Below are 21,916 nucleotides of genomic sequence, written 5' to 3'. Positions count from 1 at the left end.
AAAATTATTTTGTCTTCGACCGTTTAATATATGCTCATTATTCGCTATGTTTTAATAGATAATAGCACACATTACTTTACCCGTGAGGAATGATTCATTACTCACGCGCTGAAGTTAGATTCAATACTTACTAGGATATGGTTTAAGCACCAGAAGTCTCAGCATTCCGTGTAATAAGAAGATTTCAAGTTAATTTTTACATAAGTTATGAATATTTATAAAACCTCAAAATTTATGATCTATTTTGCAATTTTCTAAGTAACCAATAAGGATAGACATATTCAGCGAACGCCATATTGAAGTTTTTTTATACGATTTATGAGTTTCTTACTCTCAAATTTGTTTAAAATGCTTAACTTTTTGGTAATATACGAAAAAAGCGAAAATTTACCGTTTTTTATCTTCATTTGTTTATAACTATGTATATCATAAAAATCGGCTGCAGGAAACATATAGGTTATTAATATAGATGCTACCATGCTACTCAAAAATTTGTTTCGGCCTGGAGGGGGTTGTGTCACCAACAGGATAGTTTTTCCTTATTTCTTCCACGAGTTCTAATGTAAATAATTTAAATTCTTCTTTTATTTACATTTATTTACAGCTATTCTATCCCTGCATTCTGTATAATAAAAATTCTCGAACTTGCTATAAGTATAATCACACTTTTGAATCGAGAGAATCATACTCACCCAACTTTAAAATTCCAATAAGTTGAAAGGTCTTTTTTTCGGGGTAGAAGAGAAATGTTGTTGCTTTGGTTATGTTTTAGGGATGATTTATAAGACGCCGTCGCAGTTACTCTACATGGCCACCCGCCGCACTGGATTATCGCAAGAATAATGGATTTGCTCCGACCAAGGACTTTTGGGGATTTTTACAAAATATGGAATTTGGAATGTACGAGTATTATTGTTTTTGTCGATTTTAATCTAATGCGGAAAAACAGAGAACTCTAACACTTCGTAATACACTGCAATAAAGTAATTCATTGGATTGATAACAATATTTTATTTATTCATTCATTTACAAAACTCAACAGGCCTTGAAGGGCTAGGGTTAAAATACAATTAAATACATTACATATTATAATGTAATACCTATACAGGGTGTCCCGAAAATATTGGTCATAAATTATACCACAGATTCTGGGGTCAAAAATAGGTTGATTGAACCTCACTTACCTATATACAATAGTGCACACAAGAAAAGTTACAGCCCTTTGAAGTTACAAAATGAAAATCGATTTTTTTTTCATATATCGAAAAGTCTTAGAGATTTTTCATTGAAAATAGACATGTGGCATTCTTATGGCAGCAACATCTTCATCATTCTCTTTGCCTTATCCCTATGCGGGGTCGGCTTCCCTAATTGCATTTCTCCACACAATTCTATCTTGGGTCATATCAATGTTAATCCCCTTTACCAACATGTCCTGCCTAATCGTCTCCCCCCACGTCTTCTTTGGTCTTCCTCTCCTACTCCTTCCAGGAATCTGCACTTCAGCTATTCTTCGTATTGGGTGGTTAACGTCTCGACGTTGAACATGACCAAACCATCTTAACCTATGCTCTCTCATTTTGGCATCAATTGGTGCCACACCTAGCCTTCCCCTAATATACTCATTTCTAATTTTATCCTTCTTTGTCACTCCACTCATCCATCTAAGCATTCTCATTTCCGCCACATGCATTCGCTGTTCCTCTTTCTTTTTCACTGCCCAACATTCAGTTCCGTACATCATAGCTGGTCTTATGGCTGTTTTATAGAATTTTCCCTTCAGCTTCATTGGAATTTTTCTGTCACACAACACACCACTCGCTTCTTTCCACTTCATCCATCCAGCCCTAATTCTACTGCATGCATCTCCATCTATTTCTCCATTACTCTGTAATACCGATCCTAGGTACTTAAAACTATTGCTTTTTACAATCATTTCACCATCCAAAGATACCATTTTATTTGTAGTAGCTCCATCTTTAAATGAACATTCCAAATACTCTGTTTTTGTCCTACTAAGTTTTAAACCTTTTTCCTCCAGAGCTTGTCTCCACTGTTCCAGTTTTTGTTCTAAGTCTCTTTCACTATTTCCTACTAACACTACATCATCAGCATACATTAAGCACCATGGAATGTTACCCTGTATTTTCGCTGTTATCTGGTCCAAAACTAATGAGAATAAATACGGACTAAGCACAGAACCTTGATGCAATCCTACTTTCACATGAAATTTATCAGTCTCTCCCACACCTGTCCTAACACTAGTCGTTACTCCCTCATACATATCCCTCACAATCTTTACATATTCACCAGGGACTCCTTTCTTATTGAGTGCCCACCACAGAATCTCTCGAGGAACTCTATCATATGCTTTCTCAAGATCAATGAATACCATATGAGCGTTTGTTTCTTTACTCCTGTATTTTTCCATCAACTGCCTTATAGTGAAAATTGCATCTGTTGTTGATCTACCCTGCATAAAGCCAAATTGATTCTCGGATATTTCGGTCTCTTCACGTATCCGTCTATCAATTACTCTTTCCCATATTTTCATGGTGTGGCTAAGCAGTTTTATAGCCCTGTAGTTTGTACATTGTTGTATATCTCCCTTGTTTTTGTAAACAGGTACCAGTATACTGCTTTTCCATTCGTCTGGCATTTGTCCAACTTCCATAATTCTATTAAATAGACCTGCTAGCCACCTTGTTCCTGTCTCTCCCAATGCTCTCCATACTTCCCCAGGAATATCATCTATGGCAGCAACATCTTAAAAAAAATTAAAGTGAAATTTGTGCACCCCATAAAAATTTTATGGGGGTTTTGTTCCCTTAAATCCCCCAAACTTTTGTGTACGTTCCAATTAAATTATTATTGTGGAACCATTAGTTAAACACAGTGTTTTTAAAACTTTTTTGCCTCTTAGTACTTTTTCGATAAGCCAGTGTTTATCGAGATATTTTGAATATTTGTCGAATCCACCACATATCTGTATATGGTTAAGTACGATTATAGAGACCTTAATAAATCTGAAAATTTATTTAGAATGTACATTTTTGGGTATATTTTGAAAAAGAAGCCACATCTCGATAAAAGGTGACTTATCTAAAAAAGACTAAGAGGCAAAAAAGTTTTAAAAACACTGTGTTTAACTAATGGTACCAAAATAATAGCTTAATTGGAACGTACACAAACATTTGGGGGGTTTAAAGGAACAAAACCCCCATAAAATTTGTATGTAAATATATTAAAAAAGAAGCCGCATCTCGATAACAACTCGCTTATAGAAAAAATACTAAGAGGCAAAAAAGTTTTAAAAACGTTTTGTTTAACTAATGGTACCACAATAATGAATCAATTGGAACGTACACAAAAGTTTGGGGGGGTTTAAGGGAACAAAACCCCCATAAAATTTTTATGGGGTGGACAAATACCACTATAATTTTGTTTTAAAATGCTCCTCCCATGAGAATAATACATGTCCATTTTCAATAAAAATCTCTGATAGTTTCCGATATATTGAAAATAATCGATTTTCATTTTGTAACTTCAAAGGGCTGTAACTTTTTTTATGAGCACATTTGTACTACGGTAAGTTAGGTTCAATCGAACTATTTTTGACTCCAGAATGTCTGGTATAATTTATGACCAATCTTTTCGGGACACCCTGTATATTAAAATATTGTATCAATTGGAGTGGCTTATTGTCCATCCAATAGGGAACTTGCACATTTTTTATTACATAATAATGTTCAATTGTGTATAAAAATGAGACTTCCAAAATTTCACGCTTCAAAAACTCATAATAACTTAAAAGTACAAATTTAAAGTCTTATAAGAGTCTGTATCTTAAAATAATTCAAAAGACCCGTGACGTCACAGAGTTTAACTATATGGTTACGTTTATGGTTATATTTACGTATATTCCTCTTCTTCTACTTTAGTTTATTGGCCTCCACCTACTTGGGTATTTGGCCAGCTCGTCGTCGGGGAATAAAGGAAAAATATTTATATTCTAATGACATGTATCGTATGTCATTGTAATAATATATACCAGTTTGTTGAAATTGGAGTTTGATACAGTTTTTGAAAGAAACGAAAGGAAAGAAGGTTTACTATTGAAAATAAAACCATTTTGTAAAAGTACAAGTTTTCTATGAATAGTTCAAACGATCAAAAACACTTGTAACGTCACATAACTGTATTTTCTACTGGCGTTTATAATGTCTAATTTAAAATTACACACTGTGTCCGTAAAGTATGGAACAAATTCTTTTTTAGCTAAACAGAGCATTTTAAGAAATAATCCTGAAACATGTCGATTTTTGATTTTAATTTACCGTATTTTAAAATAATATTCTAATATACAGGGTGAATTACTTTCGAATAATGACGTCACCGTCATTTTTTTTAATGGAACACCCCCATTTTGTCTCAATTTTCGGATTACTCTAGCTGAGCTGATTCCAAAAATGTATCACATGTTGATTCAAATTGGTACAGGGTGGACAAAAATACAATAGTTTTATGTGTGCTCATAATAATAAATTTTAATTAATTTTTGATATTAAATTAAAATATTAAATTAAACAATATCAAAAATTAATTAAAATCAAAAATTAATTAAAATATCAAAAATACAATAAGTATTTTTGATAAAATTGTTAATTTAACTAACGCGTTACTTTATGAACACACACAAAGCTATTGTATTTTTGTCCACCCTGTACAAATTTGAATCAACATGTGATACATTTTTGGAATCAGCTCAGCTAGAGTAATCCGAAAATTGAGACAAAATGGGGGTGTTCCATTTAAAAAAAATGACGGTGACGTCATTACTCGAAAGCAATTTACCCTGTATAGTAGAATATTATTTTAAAATATGGTAAATTAAAATCAAAAATCGACGTGTTTCAGGATTATTTCTTAAAATGCTCTGTTTAGCTAAAAAAGAATTTGTTCCATACTTTACGGACACAGTGTATATACAATTGGTGTAGAATGTGAACATATAACCCCTTGACGTCACGACGCGTTTTGGGCTGGCTGGTATAAGTTGAATTTTTAATCGTCTTTAGGGGCCAAACGAAAGACAAACAAAACTTTTTTATCTTTGATACATGTTTTAAATTATAAAAATCCACAAGGAAAAAAGTTTTCCTGTAGTTGGCTGTATACCATGTGATACAAAAACAATAAATGCTGTATAAAAGGTATATTTAAAAAAACCCTCAAAAGGGCCACATCAATTCACATAACTAGTTTTCGACTGGTTTACCAGTCATCATCAGTGCTTACGTGCAATGTAATTTTTGTAAAATAGCATTTTGGTGGCTAACATGTACATTGCACGTAAGCACTGATGATGACTGGTAAACCAGTCGAAAACTAGTTATGTGAATTGATGTGGCCCTTTTGAGGGTTTTTTTAAATATACCTTTTATACAGCATTTATTGTTTTTTTTAAATTATGTTCTGTTGTGATTTATACCATTTTTTTCGAATTTAAAATTTTATGTAAGTTCCCTATATCAAGCTACTTGCTAACTTAATTGACTTACTGTTCTCCTCCATTTGTCCATGTTTGTTGGTCTTTCTTCCCAACCACCAATTCTCTCTTTTCCGAGTTCTTCCTGTACGCTATCAAACCATCTTTGTCTGGTCGTCCTTTCCGTTTTTTTGTGATTGAGCTCCTCTTTACGATCATCTTTGGCAACCTCGTTCTTTTCATTCTCATCACGTGCCCCATCCATCTCACTCACTTTGTCTTTATGACGCGACTGATGCTTGGTTCTTTATACAGTTCCTCTTGCACCCTGTTTGTTCGTCGCACCCAACCTCTCCACCGTGTTTTTGCCTCCATATATACCCCTAAGTATTTTCTTTTCCCAGCTTTTTAATTTATCCGTACTTGCCTTTTTCATTGTCCATACCTCGCTACCATACGTCACTATGGGTCTTATCGTTTTATATATCCTTAACTTTGTTTTTCTCGATACGTATTTAGATTTCATCAGGCTTCAGGCATCTTAGGCTTCCCATCCTTTTATCTCCCTTTACCAATCTGTCATTCAGTTCCCATTCTTCATGACCTTTCTCTTTTATAATAACCCCCAGATACGTAAAATGGACTATTCTCTCAAAATTAAATTCCGTTGATTCATTAGATAATATGAAAGTAAACTGCTGCCTCTCTTCTTTTTGCTCTGTAGTTTTAGACCAGGACTGATCTGTGAAAAAACGTATATTTTTGGATGTGAGAGGTAAAATTCGGATTTTTGCAGATAAAGTTAGGTGACACCTTCAGTAATAATAATTGACTTATGCTCCTTCTCAAACATGCCCCGAACATTAATAAAAAAATTAAAATATTTAAAAATTTCGAAAAACTACTTTATTTGCTTATAACTTTAAAACAATTCGTTTTGGAAGAAAGTGGTAGAGAAATAAAATAAAGATAATTGAATTTTGTATCATAAACGAGTCGTTTATGATACAAAAATGTCTTAAAGTCTCTCCCTTTCTGCAATATAGCAATAAATACAGAAAAAGGGGGCAAAATAAGCCTGTTGTTATTCAATGTTTTTTAATTACTTGGTGGCACTTAGAACCTTAGTAATTCGCTTAGAAAAATTGTTATAACATATTAAACCGCCTACCAAATTTAATTAACATCGACTTAATAGATTTTGCATAATAAATTTGCAATCTAAATTTTTTTTTAAAAAGTTCAAAGTTTTTAAAAACTTTCTGAACAAAAAGTAGACCATTTAGAACTTGGCTAATTTTTTTACATACAAAGAGGCGCTCTACCTATCTAATACACCTTACAGAATTAAAATCGGATTATTTAAGAGGCCTCAGCAATGTTTTAAAATTATAAACAATTTTTTGGCTTATAAACAAATAGCTTTGTTTAAAAATTAATAATTAATTTTTAGCAATGCAAATAATCAAAACCGGTATAATTTGACTTAAACTTTCAAATGCTGTTAGAAGAATTGCTATTTTATTTTTTAATCAAAATTTATTCGGGTTTAAAAATTGCAATTTTTCGATTTTTTGAAAGTTCAACGGCATTTATCTCGAAAACTATGCATCCTACGAAAAAACTTGTAAGGACATTTTTTGCTTACAATGATCCAACAAATACAAAAAAAAATGTTTTATTTTGCAAAAAATCGATGTTATGTAATTCCTCAAGTTCTTTGTTTATAACAATCTTATCGACATCCGGATCACCTGTTACCCAAAAAATTCGTGTTCTACGGGTCAAAATACATAAAAAAACTTAAGGTAAATCCATCTAAATAAAGGAAGCCGTTGCACCCTCTCCTGGCGACACCACTAATTTGTTTATAAGCCAAAAAATTGTTTATAACTTTAAAACATTGCTGAGGCTGCTTAAATAATCTGATTTTAATGCTGCAAGGTGTATTAGATAGGTAAAGTGTCTGTTTATATGTAAAAAAATAGAAAACTTTTAAATTGTCTACTTTTTGTTCAGAAAGTTTTTAAAAAATTTTAACTTAAAAAAAAATTAGATTGCAAAATTATTATGCAAAATCTATTGGGTCGATTTTAATGAAATTTGGTGGACGGTTTAAGTATGTAGGTATGTTAAAAAAAATTTTTAAGCGAATTACAAAGGTTCTAAATGCAACCAAAGTGGTTGAAAAATATTGAACAAAAACAGGCTTATTTTGCCCCCTTATTTTGTATTTATTGCTATTTTGCAGAAAGGGTAATAATTTAAGACATTTTTAATCAGTCGTATGTCATACAAAATTTAATTATCTTTATTTTATTTTTGTACAACTTTGTTCCAAAATGAATCGTTTTAAAGTTATAAGCAAAGAAAGTAGAAAAAATTCGATGTTTATCGAAATTTTTAAATATTTTAATTTTTTTATTAATGTTCCGGGCATATTTGAGAAGGAGCTTGAGTCAATTACAATTAACGAAGTTGTCACCTAACTTTATCTGCAAAATTCCGAATGCCACCTCTCACATCCACCTAAAAACAGATACGTCCTGGTCTATTTTGCGAGTATAATGTACTTTGACTTTTTCTTTTTATAACGTTTCTTAATTATTTTCTTGTTTTCGTTAGAACACTAAGATCATCAGTGAATGACAGATATTGATGTTCATTGTTGAAGAAGATTCAGATCGTTTTAACTCGGCTATTTCTGATTATTGTTATACCAAATTAAAAAGCACTGTGGGTAACGGATCTCCTTGTCTTAAGACCTCTGTTCACTATAAATTCATATGAGAATCTGACGTTAACAATATTACAAACATAAAATGAGTGTACCGCAAGGAAATTAACAAAACAAAGCAAAAGCATCGTAAAATTCTTATTCTAATTGGATAGAATAAAAATATATAGAGGAGAGAGGGACCACACAGTTCCTGCACAATTTTTTTTAATTAAAAATAACAAAAAACGAAATAATCAAGTACCTACAGCTTAATAAAATAATAAGACAGCGAAAGCAGAACATATTTCTTTAAAAAAATACTAAGTATGCAGTTAAAAGAAAAATAACATTATTTTTGAAAAAGTCTAAAAGCGCCGCTTTACTCCATGTTTAGGTACTCCGCCTGCAGTTTTGTTTTGTGAATATAGTAGCTCGACAGAACTGTTGCCGGTTATAAGTTCGCATAAAGGAGAACTTTAAAATAAAAAACATGCACTTGTAAGAAGAATAAAAAAAATTATCACTGGGAACGTTTTTCGAAACAAATGGAACATGATTTTCATGGAAGATGGTTCAACTAATTGAACAAAAACACGTAGAAAATGATACATAGATTGAGAACAGATAGAACAGATATCGTTCATCGTTGTTAGCATAGATGAGGGGGTGTTGTGTTGTTAGTTTGTATGTGACTGCCGCCAAGGTGTTTTATGTGTTGTTCGTTATAATTTTTTCGACTTCGAAATTAAGAGGTATAAAACGATAATAAAACTTCTACGAAAATGACACTATGCTATTTTCTCTTTAATATGTTTGCTGAAGGGTCTGTGCTATTAGATTTGAAATAAAAGAAAAATGTTTTTTAGATAATTGTTATTTGAGTAACAAATACTTTTTGGGGTAAAATCGCCAGAAATACCGGGGTAATTTCGCCATGGCGATATTTCCCCAATTAGGTACTTTGTAACTTAGATAGGTACTAATAATTATTTATTTTTAGATTGCCTCCGCCATGCCAAGACACAGGATACGAACGACTGAAAGAGCAAAATGGTCCTCTGAAGAACTACAAACAGCCATTGATTGTGTCCGTTCGGGAGAGTCTGTGAAAAAAGTTTCAGAAAGAATGCATATTCCTAGAACCACGTTGAGGGACCATCTAAAAAATAATAATAATAAAAAGGATACATTGGGGCGAAAACCTATATTTTGCCAGGAAATGGAACAAGAAATAGCTGATCATGTGCTTCTAATGGCAAAAATGTTTTACGGCATAACGCCTATCGAACTTCGCCGTCTTGCTTTCCAGTTTGCGCAGAAAAATAATGTTCAGAACCCGTTTAATAAAACAACTGAATTAGCCTTTACAGACTGGCTTGAGGGGTTTTTAAGAAGACACCCTAGGATAAGCCTTAGGAAACCTGAGGCTACTAGTTTGAGCAGGATTGAAGGGTTTAACAAGGAAGAAGTTAAACTGTTTTTTCAAAATCTTGAAAAGGTATTTGAAAAACACAACTTTCCAGCTTCAAGGGTATACAACTGTGACGAAACCGGTATATCAACCGTACAAAAGCCTGGGAAAATACTTGGCCCAAAAGGACAAAAACAAGTTGGGGGTGTGGTCAGCTGGGAGAGGGGAAAAAATGTCACAGTTAATTGTGCATATAGTGCTTCCGGGAATTACATTCTTCCTTTAATTATATTCCCGCGAAAGAGGTTAAGCCCGCTACTAACTAGAGATGGACCCGAAGGTGCTACCTATAAATGTTCCGACAATGGGTGGATCAACGAGGGTATATTTTACTCTTGGTTAGAACATTTTAAGAAACATGCCAAACCAAGCAAAGATGATCCTGTATTGCTGATAATGGATAATCATTGTAGCCACAAGTCTCTAAGAATTTATGAGTTTTATAGAGAAAACTTCATAACGGTTGTCACAATTCCACCACACACTTCACATAGACTCCAACCGTTGGACGTATCTTTCTATAGTCCCTTAAAAACAGCTTTCAACAGGGAATGTGATGTTTTTATTAAAACAAAACACTATGCCAAAATTACTCCCTATGATCTAGCTTCTCTTTTTAACAAAGCCTATGGAAGAGTAGCAACCATCGAAAAAGCCGTTTCTGGGTTCAAAAGTACAGGAATATTTCTCCTAAACCCAGAGAAGTTCGCGGATGATGACTTTGCCCCTGTTACTCATACGGCAATTGCTATGCCAATTATCGATATAGATGAAAGCATAACTACAGATGATCAAGAAAATTCAGATCATTTAAACCAAAAAGCTATAAGTAAAGCCAAAACAGATGTTCCTCAGCCAGTGGATGACAAAACAAAACCAGGTCCTTCTAGATTAATCGAACCATCTCCCTTAACTCCAATTCATGACGACGCAAGGCCAGGACCTTCAACTGAAGTATCAACTGCAGTAAAACAAGTAACCAAACAACTGTTCCGTGACCTGACTTCTATTCCTTTGAGAAACCCATCAGTACCAAATAAACGAAAACAACATTCCGAGATAATGACAAGCACACCATTTAAATCTATTTTTGAATCTTCTGATAACAAAAAAGAGAGAAACTGCCACTAAGAAAACGGATAAAGAAAGAAATAAGAAGAAAAACGCCGAAAAGAATAAGAAATGCACTAAAAGTAAAAAGACCGGAAGAAAAAATATTACTTTTGACTCAAGTACAGATGAATCTATGGAAAGTACTAACATAATTGATGATGATGAGATGGATGATTTGGAACCCTGCTCAAGCATTCCCCAGGGAGAGAAAGACGCCGGTGATATTTGTCTGATTTGTGCTGGGCCTGGCAAGAATAACGAGTTATGGTACAGATGCGTTATATGTGGCAACTGGGCACACGCTGATTGTTCGGGTTCGGATAGTGCAAGAGATTATTTATGTGACTATTGTCTAACCTTAAAATAGTTATTTTTCTTTTTCTCGTTTTCTACAACTTGTTTAGAAAAAATAGTTTAAGTTTTGTATTTAAAATTAAACTTTAGTTTTTCTAATATGTATCAACAAAGATGTTTTTGCTTTACAATATAATATATATTTTCAAATAAGTATAATATACTATTATTGTCCTTTTCAAATACAAAATTCGTTCTTAACTGAAGGGTAGGTATTGTTTTTTTGTGTAATCGAAATATATGGCGATAATGCCCCGAACGGATGGCGGTTTTTCCCCGTACTGTGGGGTAAAATCGCCATTTGTACTTTTTTTTGTTGACGCAATTCATGTGTAGTTTATGTTGAAAAACTAACGTTTTCTCTGACAATAAATGTAAACAAATAACTAACCTACCCAATGATGTAGAGAAAAGTCATTAATTTGTTGTTTAGCAATTTAAAAATTTGTAATTTACTTAAGATGGCGATATTCCCCCTTCCTCCCCTAAACACTATATGGCGAAACCAAAAAGCAAATAGACTGACAGGATGCCTTAATAACACTGTATGGCGAAACCGACATATTAACACTGAAATGAAGTCAAGAATTTATAAAGCCAGTGTAAGACCAATAATGACATATGCATCAGAAACAAGACTCGGCACAGCCACAGCACAAAGACTACTGGAAACGGCAGAGATGAAAGTACTAAGAATAATTACAGAAAATACGCTGAGAGATCGAAAGAGGAGTGCTGATAAAAATTAGAAGACAATGTAACGTACAGTGTATAAACGAATGGACACTAAATAGAAAAAAGAAATGGAATAACCTTATTAGCAGAATGGAGGAGAAGCGTGTGGTGTAAATAGCATAAAAAAATCACCAATCAACAGAAGAAGACAATCTTTCATAGAAGTTTCAATCCATCAATGAACAAGCAGAATTGCTTATAAATAGGAAGAAGAAGAAGAATCAATGTATCTTCCAAATTATAATACATAATCATTTTATTGAATTTAATTGAATTGCTTAAAAGGAGAAAATATCCCTGATGATTGGAATGTTGGATACATCAGCTCTATTTACAAGAAAGGGGATAAACGCATATGCTCTAATTATAGAGGAATAACTGTTACCAGCTCAGTAGGGAGGTTGTACGGTCGAATAATAAAAGAAAGAATAGAACCAGAATACGAAGACATGGAAGAACAAAGTGGATTTCGTGCAGGAAGATCGTGCATTGATAATATGTTCGTTTTGCAGCAGATAATAGAAAAACGGAATTCAAGGAATTTATCTACCCACCTATTGTTTGTAGATTTAGAGAAGATATACGATACGGTACCTTTGAAAAAACTGTTTCAAACATTGACGAAAGCAGGTCTTAGTAGAAAGTATGTGGATGCTATCGCAAATATATACAAAAGTGCAAGAAGTTTCGTTAAAGAAGGAAACTTTATATCTGAATCATTTCCAATAACAAAGGGGCTTAAACAAGGATGTTGTCTGTCTCCGAATATATTTAAAATATACAGGGTATAACAAAAATACAGGTCATAAATTAAATCACATTTTCTGGGACCAAAAATAGTTCGATTGAACCTAACTTACCTTAGTACAAATATGCACACAAAAAAAAGTTACAGCCGTTTGAAGTTACAAAATGAAAATCGATTTTTTCCGATATATCGAAAACTATTAGAGACTTTTTAATGAAAATGGACATGTGGCATTCTTATGGCATGAACATCCTAAAAGGAAATTATATTGAAATTTGTGCAGCCCATAAAAATTTTATGGGGGTTTTGTTCCTTTAAACCCCCCCAAACTTTTATGTGCGTCCCAATTAAATTATTTTTGTAGTACCATTAGTTAAACACAATGTTTTTAAAACTTTTTGCCTCTTAGTACTTTTTCGATAAACCAGTTTTAATCGAGATGCGGCTTCTTTTTTAATATGTTTACATAAAAATTTTATGCGGGTTTTGTGCCTTTAAACCCTCCAAATGTTTGTGTACGTTCCAATTAAACTTTTATTGCTGTACCATTAGTTAAACACAGTGTTTTTTAAACTTTTTTGCCTCTTAGTATTTTTCAGATAAGGCACCTTTTATCGAGATGTGGCTTCTTTTTAAAATGGTTCAAAGTATACCTCAAACTGTAATTTATAAATAAATTTTCATATTATTACCATGTCTCTAAAATCGTACTTGACAGTACACAAATATGTGGTGGATTTGACAAGATATTCAAAATATCTCAAAAAAAACTAACTTTTCGAAAAAGTACTAAGAGGCAAAAAAGTTTTAAAAACATTGTGTTTAACTAATTGTGCCACAATGATAATTTAATTGGAACGTACACAAAGTTTGGGGGGTTTAAGGGAACAAAACCCCCATAAAATTTTTATGGGGTACACAAATTTCACTATAATTTTTTTTTCAGATATTCCTATCATAAGAATGTCACATGTCCGTTTTTAATAAGAAATCTCAAACAGTGTTCGATCTATTGAAAAAAATCGATTTTTATTTTGTAACTTCAAAGGGCTGTAACTTTTTTTAGGTGCACATTTGTACTAAAGTAAGTTAGGTTCAATCGAACTATTTTTGGTCCCAGAATATGTGATTTAATTTATGACCTGTATTTATGTTACACCCTGTATATTCAATCATCGCTAGAACAGTGGAGGAAATAAGTATCCGGAATGGGAATAGACATAGGCGGTGGTAAATGTCTAACAACTTTGTTTTTCGCAGATGATCAGGTAGTCGTAGCTAATGATGAGGAAAACATGGACTACATACTACATGTTTAGAAAACTAAAGAAAGAATATGAAAATATGGGCCTCTATTATGGCCTAAAGATATAAGACAAAAACGAAATTGACAATCTATCGTACGTACCTTAGTAGAGCCTATTATAACTTATGGGGCAGAAGTTGGTCAGATCACGAAAAAATATAGAAAAAGGATAGAAGTAGTAGAAATGGATTATCTAAGCCCGGCCGCACATCAAAGAAACATGAAACGTAAATTACGTTTCATGGAAATAAACCACTGCTAAACAAATATACGTCCGGCCATTTATGAAACTCTCCGAAAAAAAAAATGTGTCATGAGCATGAATCACACTCGTTTCATTAGTAGGCGGACTTTGAGATTTTTTTAGCAGTGTTTTCTTTTCATGAAACATGTTTTTCGTTTCATGTTTCATGTTTTTCGTTTCATGTTTCTTTGGTGTGCGGCTTGGCTTAGGAGACCGTGTGGTATATCTAAAAAAGATCACATCATGAATGAAGATATTAGAAGGAGGACAAATTAATACTGTATATTCCAGTCTATAGATAGAATTGAAACGAGACAACTAGTGTGGTATGGTCACATGAAACGAATGAATGAAGATAGATGGCCAAGGAAAGCTTTAAATTACATAGCACAACAAAGAAGAAGAAGGGGAAGGCCTTCAGTTGCCCGGGAAGAAAATGTACGGCACATAATTAGAGATAGAGCCATCAAAGAAGACGAATGCATGGACAGGAAACGATGGCGGTCGAAATGCGAGAAGCGGCAGAGGCTGTAGGAACCTCGCTTATAGATAGATTTTATTGAATTTCTACCCCAATTTACCCCGCTAACCAGCCTCTCTTGAGAAATCGGAGTTGGATGTGGTTGACATCTGCATCCATAATCGATTTTTTAAAAATTCTCACACCAAAAGATTGCAATCAACTTAAGCTTTTGCATATATTCACTTCTGGATAGTTTTCCTGTTTTCTTTGCCAATAAAATGTGATAAACGCGTATTATCTGGCTACTACTTGAATAAAATCAAAGAATTTACGTCTACGAGAAGACTAACTACTTCGAGCAAGTATATAAAACATTTATTTGTATTTTAATCAGATTATTTTTCATCAAGAATACGGGGGATGTTCTGAAAATTCTCAGAACTGTGCTCGAGATTTGTTTTACTTTAGCTTCTTCTTTTCTTTCAGCCTGCTTGCATCCACTCTTGGACAAAGGTCTCCCCCATGTCTTCTCCTCTCTTCTGTTTTGTGCTATTTGATGTGAGTTTCTCCCCACAAGATTATGATCTCGTTGATCTTGATCTTTTCAGTACCTATCTCTATGTCTATAACGCAGATATTCTTCCCAATCTTGGTGCCAATCCTCAATTTCACTTTTACTTGTCATTCTCTAGCTATGAAATTTTCTATTCGTTCTCTTATGTTTCTATCGTTGTTTGTGTTCAGTTTTATTCCTGATATTATGAAGTTTTCTTCTTACTATATTTCTCTATGTGTTCGATTCTTTCCTGTAGTTGTTTTACTTTTCTTTTCAAGTTCTGATTCTCTTGCCTTATTTCCATTAATAGCTTATTGTTTTCGGCTTGTTCTTTCCTCACTCGTTTTATTTCGTTCATCATTTCTTTATTTTTCCTCATAAGTACTTTCACCATTCTAACCATAACTTCATTTGTCTTCATCTTCTTTAACTGATTTAACCAAATATTTAGATGTTCTATTCTCTTTGATATTTACATAGATATTCTCTTTGAGAACGTTGAGAATCTTTGAAATGCGTCTTTATACTTTGACAGATTTTTGACACTCGAAAATAAAGGCACAGAAAACCACAAAAATTACTACATGTGTGTGTTTCACAAAGAGGGGATGGCATTAGATAAACTTTTTGCCACAGATATTTGAAAGTTGAAGATTGAAGATGTCACATTAAATTTTTATTTTAGAATCTTTAAGAAATTGTATGATAATATCATTAATAGTTTTGGTATTGAAGCTTAGTAGATGTGAAATATTCAGCGGTAAACTTACATTCCGCTCCTGAAGTCTAGCAATTGGTGCTTTCGTATGGTTTTTATTAAGTTCACAATTAAAGATTATATGATTTAAATCTGCAGTAGAGTAGTTATCACATGAACAGAGAGAGTTGATAAACATTCCTATTTTAGCTAAATGTGCAGGAAAATTGCCATGGTTTAATCTTAAGCGACTTAGGGATGTGGAATAATTAATTACTACATAGATCGATAAAAAAGTGGTTGCATTCTATGGTCTGTTTTTAAACCAGGAGGAGTAATTCAAATTTACCGCGCCGCAATGCTTGTTTTTAATTGGTCCAACCTTGGGCAAGTTTACTCCACTGTTATCAAATTTTGACACTAATGACATTTTGACACGATTGGCATTTCATAGGTTAATTAACTTTTTTTTCTTTTATGGCTTTTGGGAACTGCGCCCATTTAGCCAGCAACACTTCTTGAAATCGACGCCTCACCATACACCAAAACCATTACGAATCCATTACAAAAACAATCCAGGGTAGGTAAGGAAAAAAAAACTTTTCACACCCAGATCGTTCAGGGTGACTAACCACATACTAAGTAGGGATACGGGGTATTATTAATTTACACGACTAATTTTATAATCTAAAGTTTCAATGTACACGACTTAACATAATTTAGAAGGATCCTAAAGATTGACGGTTTGTTCAAAAATAGTAAGTTCATCAGATTATATGGGGGATAAACGTTTTCTTGCAATAGCTGCATAATATTCAACAAATTTCTTTTTGTCACATGCAAAAAATATATGATCCAAGTCACTTATTGTATTGCAATTTTCGCACAAATCCGACTGTATTATATGGATTTTAGATTTTATAATATAGATGTGCGGGATAACAGGCATGACCAAATGTTAGTCGAGAGATAGTAACAATAATGTGTCTTGAAAAATCTAAATTTTTATGCCAATAATCTGTCGGGATTTTCGGATGAAAAAGAGTATACCTTGTCGGACAATTTACACAGTATTGATTCCATTGAAGTTTCCAGTTATCATGTAATTTGGTTTTACTTATGGTTATACATTCTTGAAGTCCAATATCATTCAATGTTTCCTCGCCACTGAAAATGCTGTCTTTTGCCAACTGATCTACTTTTTCATTATTTTCGAGTCCAATATGAGCTTTAATCCACGTGAATACTATATTACACTGCATAGTTGTTAGATTAGATAATATAGTATCTTTAATTCTTTGATGTAGGGATTTACGTTAACAGAACTTTCGTCTAGTTGACTAGAGAAACTTTTTAAAACTGATAATGAGTCTGATATGTTTATTTGTTTTAGATTTTTATTTTCGGCATATTGGCATGCTTTTATGATAGCTATGGTTTCTGCTGAAATTATTGATGTATTGGAATTCAGTTTAAATTTTTCTTTGACATCTAGTGATGGTATATAAAAAGCACAGCCCACACCATCACTTTGTTTTGAAGCATCGGTATATATTTGTAGGTGATTAGGGTATTTTGTTTAATAATTAATAATATTAGTTAATTAACTTATACCAGCATTTTTTGAGTTTTCTGTGTTATTCCTTTAATTTTTAGATTTTTAGTCTGCTTTTATATAAAAAAACAGTTGCTTTTAGAACTCTTTAGCGATGTATTAGTACCTATAATATAATATTTCTGGATTACCATCAAAAGCCGATATGATCAACCAAAAAAGATGTATTTGGTGATTTTTCTAGTGACTTTCTTGGGTGTGAATCTGTCTTTATAGTTTACTCCTCTTGGTTTAAAAACAAACCAAAACATAAAAGGTAAAGGAATCAATAAAACACGTTTTTAGTTTTATTTTTTTATTACTAATTTTACTCTGTTATCGAATAAATTGTAGTATTTTTGGCTACAACAATTTCTTCGTCATTAACTGTCGTGTCTTCCGTAGATAAACTAATTCCATGATCTGAAATTAAATGTCTACTAATCACTTCACTACAAATGTTGTCTTCCAGAGTCTTCTCGTGTGTTTTTTGATGCTTTATTAACCTACACCGGTAAAAAAACTTCAAGCTACACTTATCGCAAGAATACTTCTTCAAATCATCCACGTTTTTGCCTTGATGGTAGCACTCATGGCTGAGGAAATCAGTGCGGTTGGTGTAAGACTTCGGACACACCTTACATTTGAATTGTTTGTATCCAGAATGGCTCAACATATGCCGGTTTAACCGAGACGATGTGATGTAACCTTTGCCGCAAACGTTACAGAGAAATGGGCGTTCGTTGGTGTGGTAGGTTCTGATGTGGGCTGTTAGATTTACTAATTGTCTAAAAAATACGTCTTTGTTATTGTTGTGTAAGTGTATCTATGGTTGCCTATAATAGAGGAGCTGTGGGATATGAGAAGGTTTAGGATTAGGTTAGGATTCAGCGGAAGAACTAGAGAACTATAAAAAAGCTTTATAATTATGTTACAAAGAGCGTGTTAAAACTAGAATAAATCTTGTTCTTTAAGTGTCATCTCTGCGACGGAGGTCGGCAATCATCACACCTATTCGGACTTTAGAGAGGGCTGCTCTGAAAAGTTCATTTGATGTACATCCGTACCATTCTCTCAGGTTGGGCAGCCACAATATTCTGCGTCTCACTATGCTTCTTTTTCCTTGAATCTTTCCCTGCATAATCAATTGAAATAAGTTGTATCTCTCTCCACAGCTCTTGTACCCTCGGAGATAGCTGGGAAAATTTACACTCAAAATAACAAAATTAAGTTTGGCAACACTGTGTGAATGTTGATAGTAACAAATCCCTTTTAAGATAAACAGAACTGTAATTTAGTCCAGACAAATTAATATATTTTTTTGCCAACGAAAATGAGATTTTTCAACCAAATAATGTTTCAGATATGATGTGCAAAATAATTTTTAATTAGGTTCTGTTAATGAGCTTGCTTTTTTTGTCATTAAAGTAGAAAAAACTTTAAATTTCACTCATTAAATCATTATCGTCCAGTTATCGTCTTAATTATTTTAACTGTACTAATATCCGTCGAACAATTCTGAATAATTAATGGGTTGTTAAAACATTTTATCTGTAGCGGCTTCTGGAATGTTTTAAAAATATCTAATTTCATTGATAAAATGCGCATATCCCACCGATCTTCGCTTCGATCATAACTTTATTCATTCAATACCCAAACTAAACAATTACAAGTTGTGAAGAATGTGTTAAGGGTAAAATGGCAAAGTTAAAATTTAATACAAGGTTTGATACTAAAAGATTATTAAAAATAATTCACACAGATGTGTAACTGCAGTCCCGGCGCTAAGGTATAAGGTACCCGAATGCAAAATTAGCATAGGCGCCCTTCGGTTATTTTAAATTAATATTTTGTATGACACAGTAGAAAAAAATGTCATTTTGGGGCCCCCAAACAGTCTGATAACTGCCTGCAGCGCATCCGAGTCATGATGGAGGAAAATATTTTGTAACTTTTATTGATGGTTTTTCAAGTTTTTGTGTTGTTTATATTATTACAGGTAAAAATAAAGTTGTAAAATGTTTTAGAGAATACATGAATAAAAAATAACGCAAAGTGTTTAATTCAAAAAACCACTAGGAGTCTTTAATCCTTAAACTTTAACTTACTTGTAAGATTTTGGGCAGTAAGTACAAACATAGGGCTCAATTCCAAGATGGATTCTTTTGTGTCGTTCTAAGTTAGACCGACTTTTGAAAGCTTTTTGGCAGATATCACATGAAAATGGTCTTTTATCTTCATGGGTGTTCATGTGTAACTTTACTTCAGCCCACCTCACAAAACCTTTACTACAAATGGTGCATTTAAATGGACGTTCACCTAAAAAAAAGGCAGTTAGACTTACTGTCATCTGATAATTTAACATCAGTTTTCATTTGTAAATCAAATAAATCATATACAGCTCTATAAAAAATACTGGTATTACCAAAAAATTGGTAATATTACATAAAATATAAAATACAAAAAATTGTTGGTCCCTTCAAAAAATAATTAATATGTTTTAAAACAAAGTAAGTTATCAATCGAAGTAGCACAGAAAACGACAATAAATATCGTTTCCATACCACCAGATTGACAATAGGTGGAATACTTTCTTTGGTTAAAACCTCCTGAGATTTTCAAAATTTATAAATCATACAGGATGCCGAGGAAATTAAGATGAGAGAATTTGAAATAATTCACAACTCATCTGCTCAGCGTGGTAAAAGCTCCAACAAGAAAGATTCCTTAATACTCAAACAAAAGAGTAAATGAATTAAAAATGTATAAACATTCTCAATTTCTTTGCAACACGAAAATTCAGCAGCTGCATAATACTATGGTCAAATCTGAGAGTGCAGGAAGAGTCTATACCGGTTTCGGGGGTTGTTCCCCCCTCATCAGTAGTCCCATATCCTCTTCTCTCAGATTTTTCCACGTACCACACTTTGGGCCTTTCCGAATTGCAAAGAAAGAAATGTCACGGATGAACTAGGGCCATCTACCGAAAAACCAGTAAAAACCAGTTAAACCAGTAAAAAATTGTTGGTATTATAATTCTAGATTTCATCTTTTTTGCATTAAAGTTGGCACTACCTGTCTATGACAAATGTGTCATTTATTCAACAAACAGTTTATATGTAAAAGGCATTATTGTTATAATAAAAACGTTTATATATGTCAACATATTATCCTTTGTAATATTCCATCTAGGTAGATTATTTCCCACTAAGCATCCCAAAAATTATTTTAGCGAATCGTCACCTCACATGGAGGTGATGTGAACTGGCCAATGAGATTGTGTGTTTTAAGGGGTTTTCTTAAGTGGCAGATTTATGCGAATAAGTCACAAACTAGAGTGGCCCTCAAAGCCAACATAACATAATATGTCATCTGTCAAATTCAGCTTGATTTATGCACCTGAGTCATGCAAAATTTTATTTACATTTGAAGATAGAAAACGCTTTACATTTAAAAAAAAATACTAACCTGTGTGGGACATCCTATGAATACGAAAAGTACTTGGATTTGCATACTTTTTACCACAGATCTTGCATATATGATCTTTAATTATTTTATGGCCCTTTAGATGATTAATAAGTTTCTTCCTCTCACTGAATTTTTTCCGACAAACACTACACTATAAAAAAAAAGTAATAAGGATGTATACAGGAAAACAAAAAAAAAAAGAATGTGTATGTACTTTGTACGCACGTAAGAAGTTATACTTCTATTATATGATTTCTTAAAAATAAATATACTTTAAACAATTTGTTTTAATTTTTTTAAACACCAAACTAATTTTGTGCTTACCGCTTTCAAAAAAATAAAAAAAAGTATAGGATTGCTCCGGACTCGAACTCAAGACCTCTCGATCTCTGGCCGAATGCTATACCAAATACGCTACGAGGACTGTGTCTGTATCGGTTCGGACGTACCTAATGACAATTTACGGCAGCAAACAGACAAGGTGAAGTATAATAAATATACAATAAAATGTTTTAATAATACTCATCTTACTCCTGAGGAAGACAAATCCAAAGACACAAAAATTATAATAAATATATGTATTTACTAAAAACACTAATATATTCTTTTCACACCTTTTCTTGCACTGATATATTTATACATAACTTGAAACATTCAGCAACTAAACGCCATACTGTCTGTGAGCGCATGCGCGCAGTATTATGAAATTTTACTCTCAATCGCGCCTAAAGAAGTATAACTTCAAAAAAATACTCCTTTTGATTTCTTTGTTGAGGATGTATGGAAGGATTCTCTTATTAAAGACATATAATTATGTAGGTGGCTGCTTTTTGCATATCGTTAATTCATACTGTCCACTCTGTTTCTCCACTCATCTGGTATTTTTTTTTGGATTCAGTAAACTGTTGACAAACTTTAATTTATAGCCTCTAGGGAACAAATCTACCCTAATTGCTTTAC

The 21,916-nt window shown here is 33.0% G+C and overlaps 1 protein-coding gene across 3 annotated transcripts in view; it reads right to left on the bottom strand.

Annotated features, from left to right (window-relative positions):
* LOC114349451 (zinc finger protein 70) overlaps window positions 1–21,916 on the bottom strand; it is a 39,742-nt gene that overhangs the window by 14,758 nt on the left and 3,068 nt on the right. For 2 of the 3 annotated variants that reach the window (XM_050654259.1, XM_050654260.1), the window contains exons 3-4: window positions 20,957–21,107; window positions 19,597–19,807 (exon numbers count right to left, since the gene is read on the bottom strand). In XM_050654259.1, the coding sequence (XP_050510216.1) occupies window positions 19,597–19,807; window positions 20,957–21,107 (362 nt within the window). Of the gene's footprint in view, window positions 1–17,787; window positions 18,277–19,596; window positions 19,808–20,956; window positions 21,108–21,916 lie in introns of those variants that run through there. The other variant, XM_028299831.1, reaches the window with a different exon arrangement.

Source organism: Diabrotica virgifera, chromosome 6 (assembly GCF_917563875.1).
Source record: "Diabrotica virgifera virgifera chromosome 6, PGI_DIABVI_V3a".
In the NCBI taxonomy this organism is placed as follows: Eukaryota; Metazoa; Arthropoda; class Insecta; order Coleoptera; family Chrysomelidae; genus Diabrotica; species Diabrotica virgifera.
The sequence above is the reverse complement of the archived record's forward strand: the minus strand, read 5'-3'. Positions and strand labels throughout refer to the sequence as shown.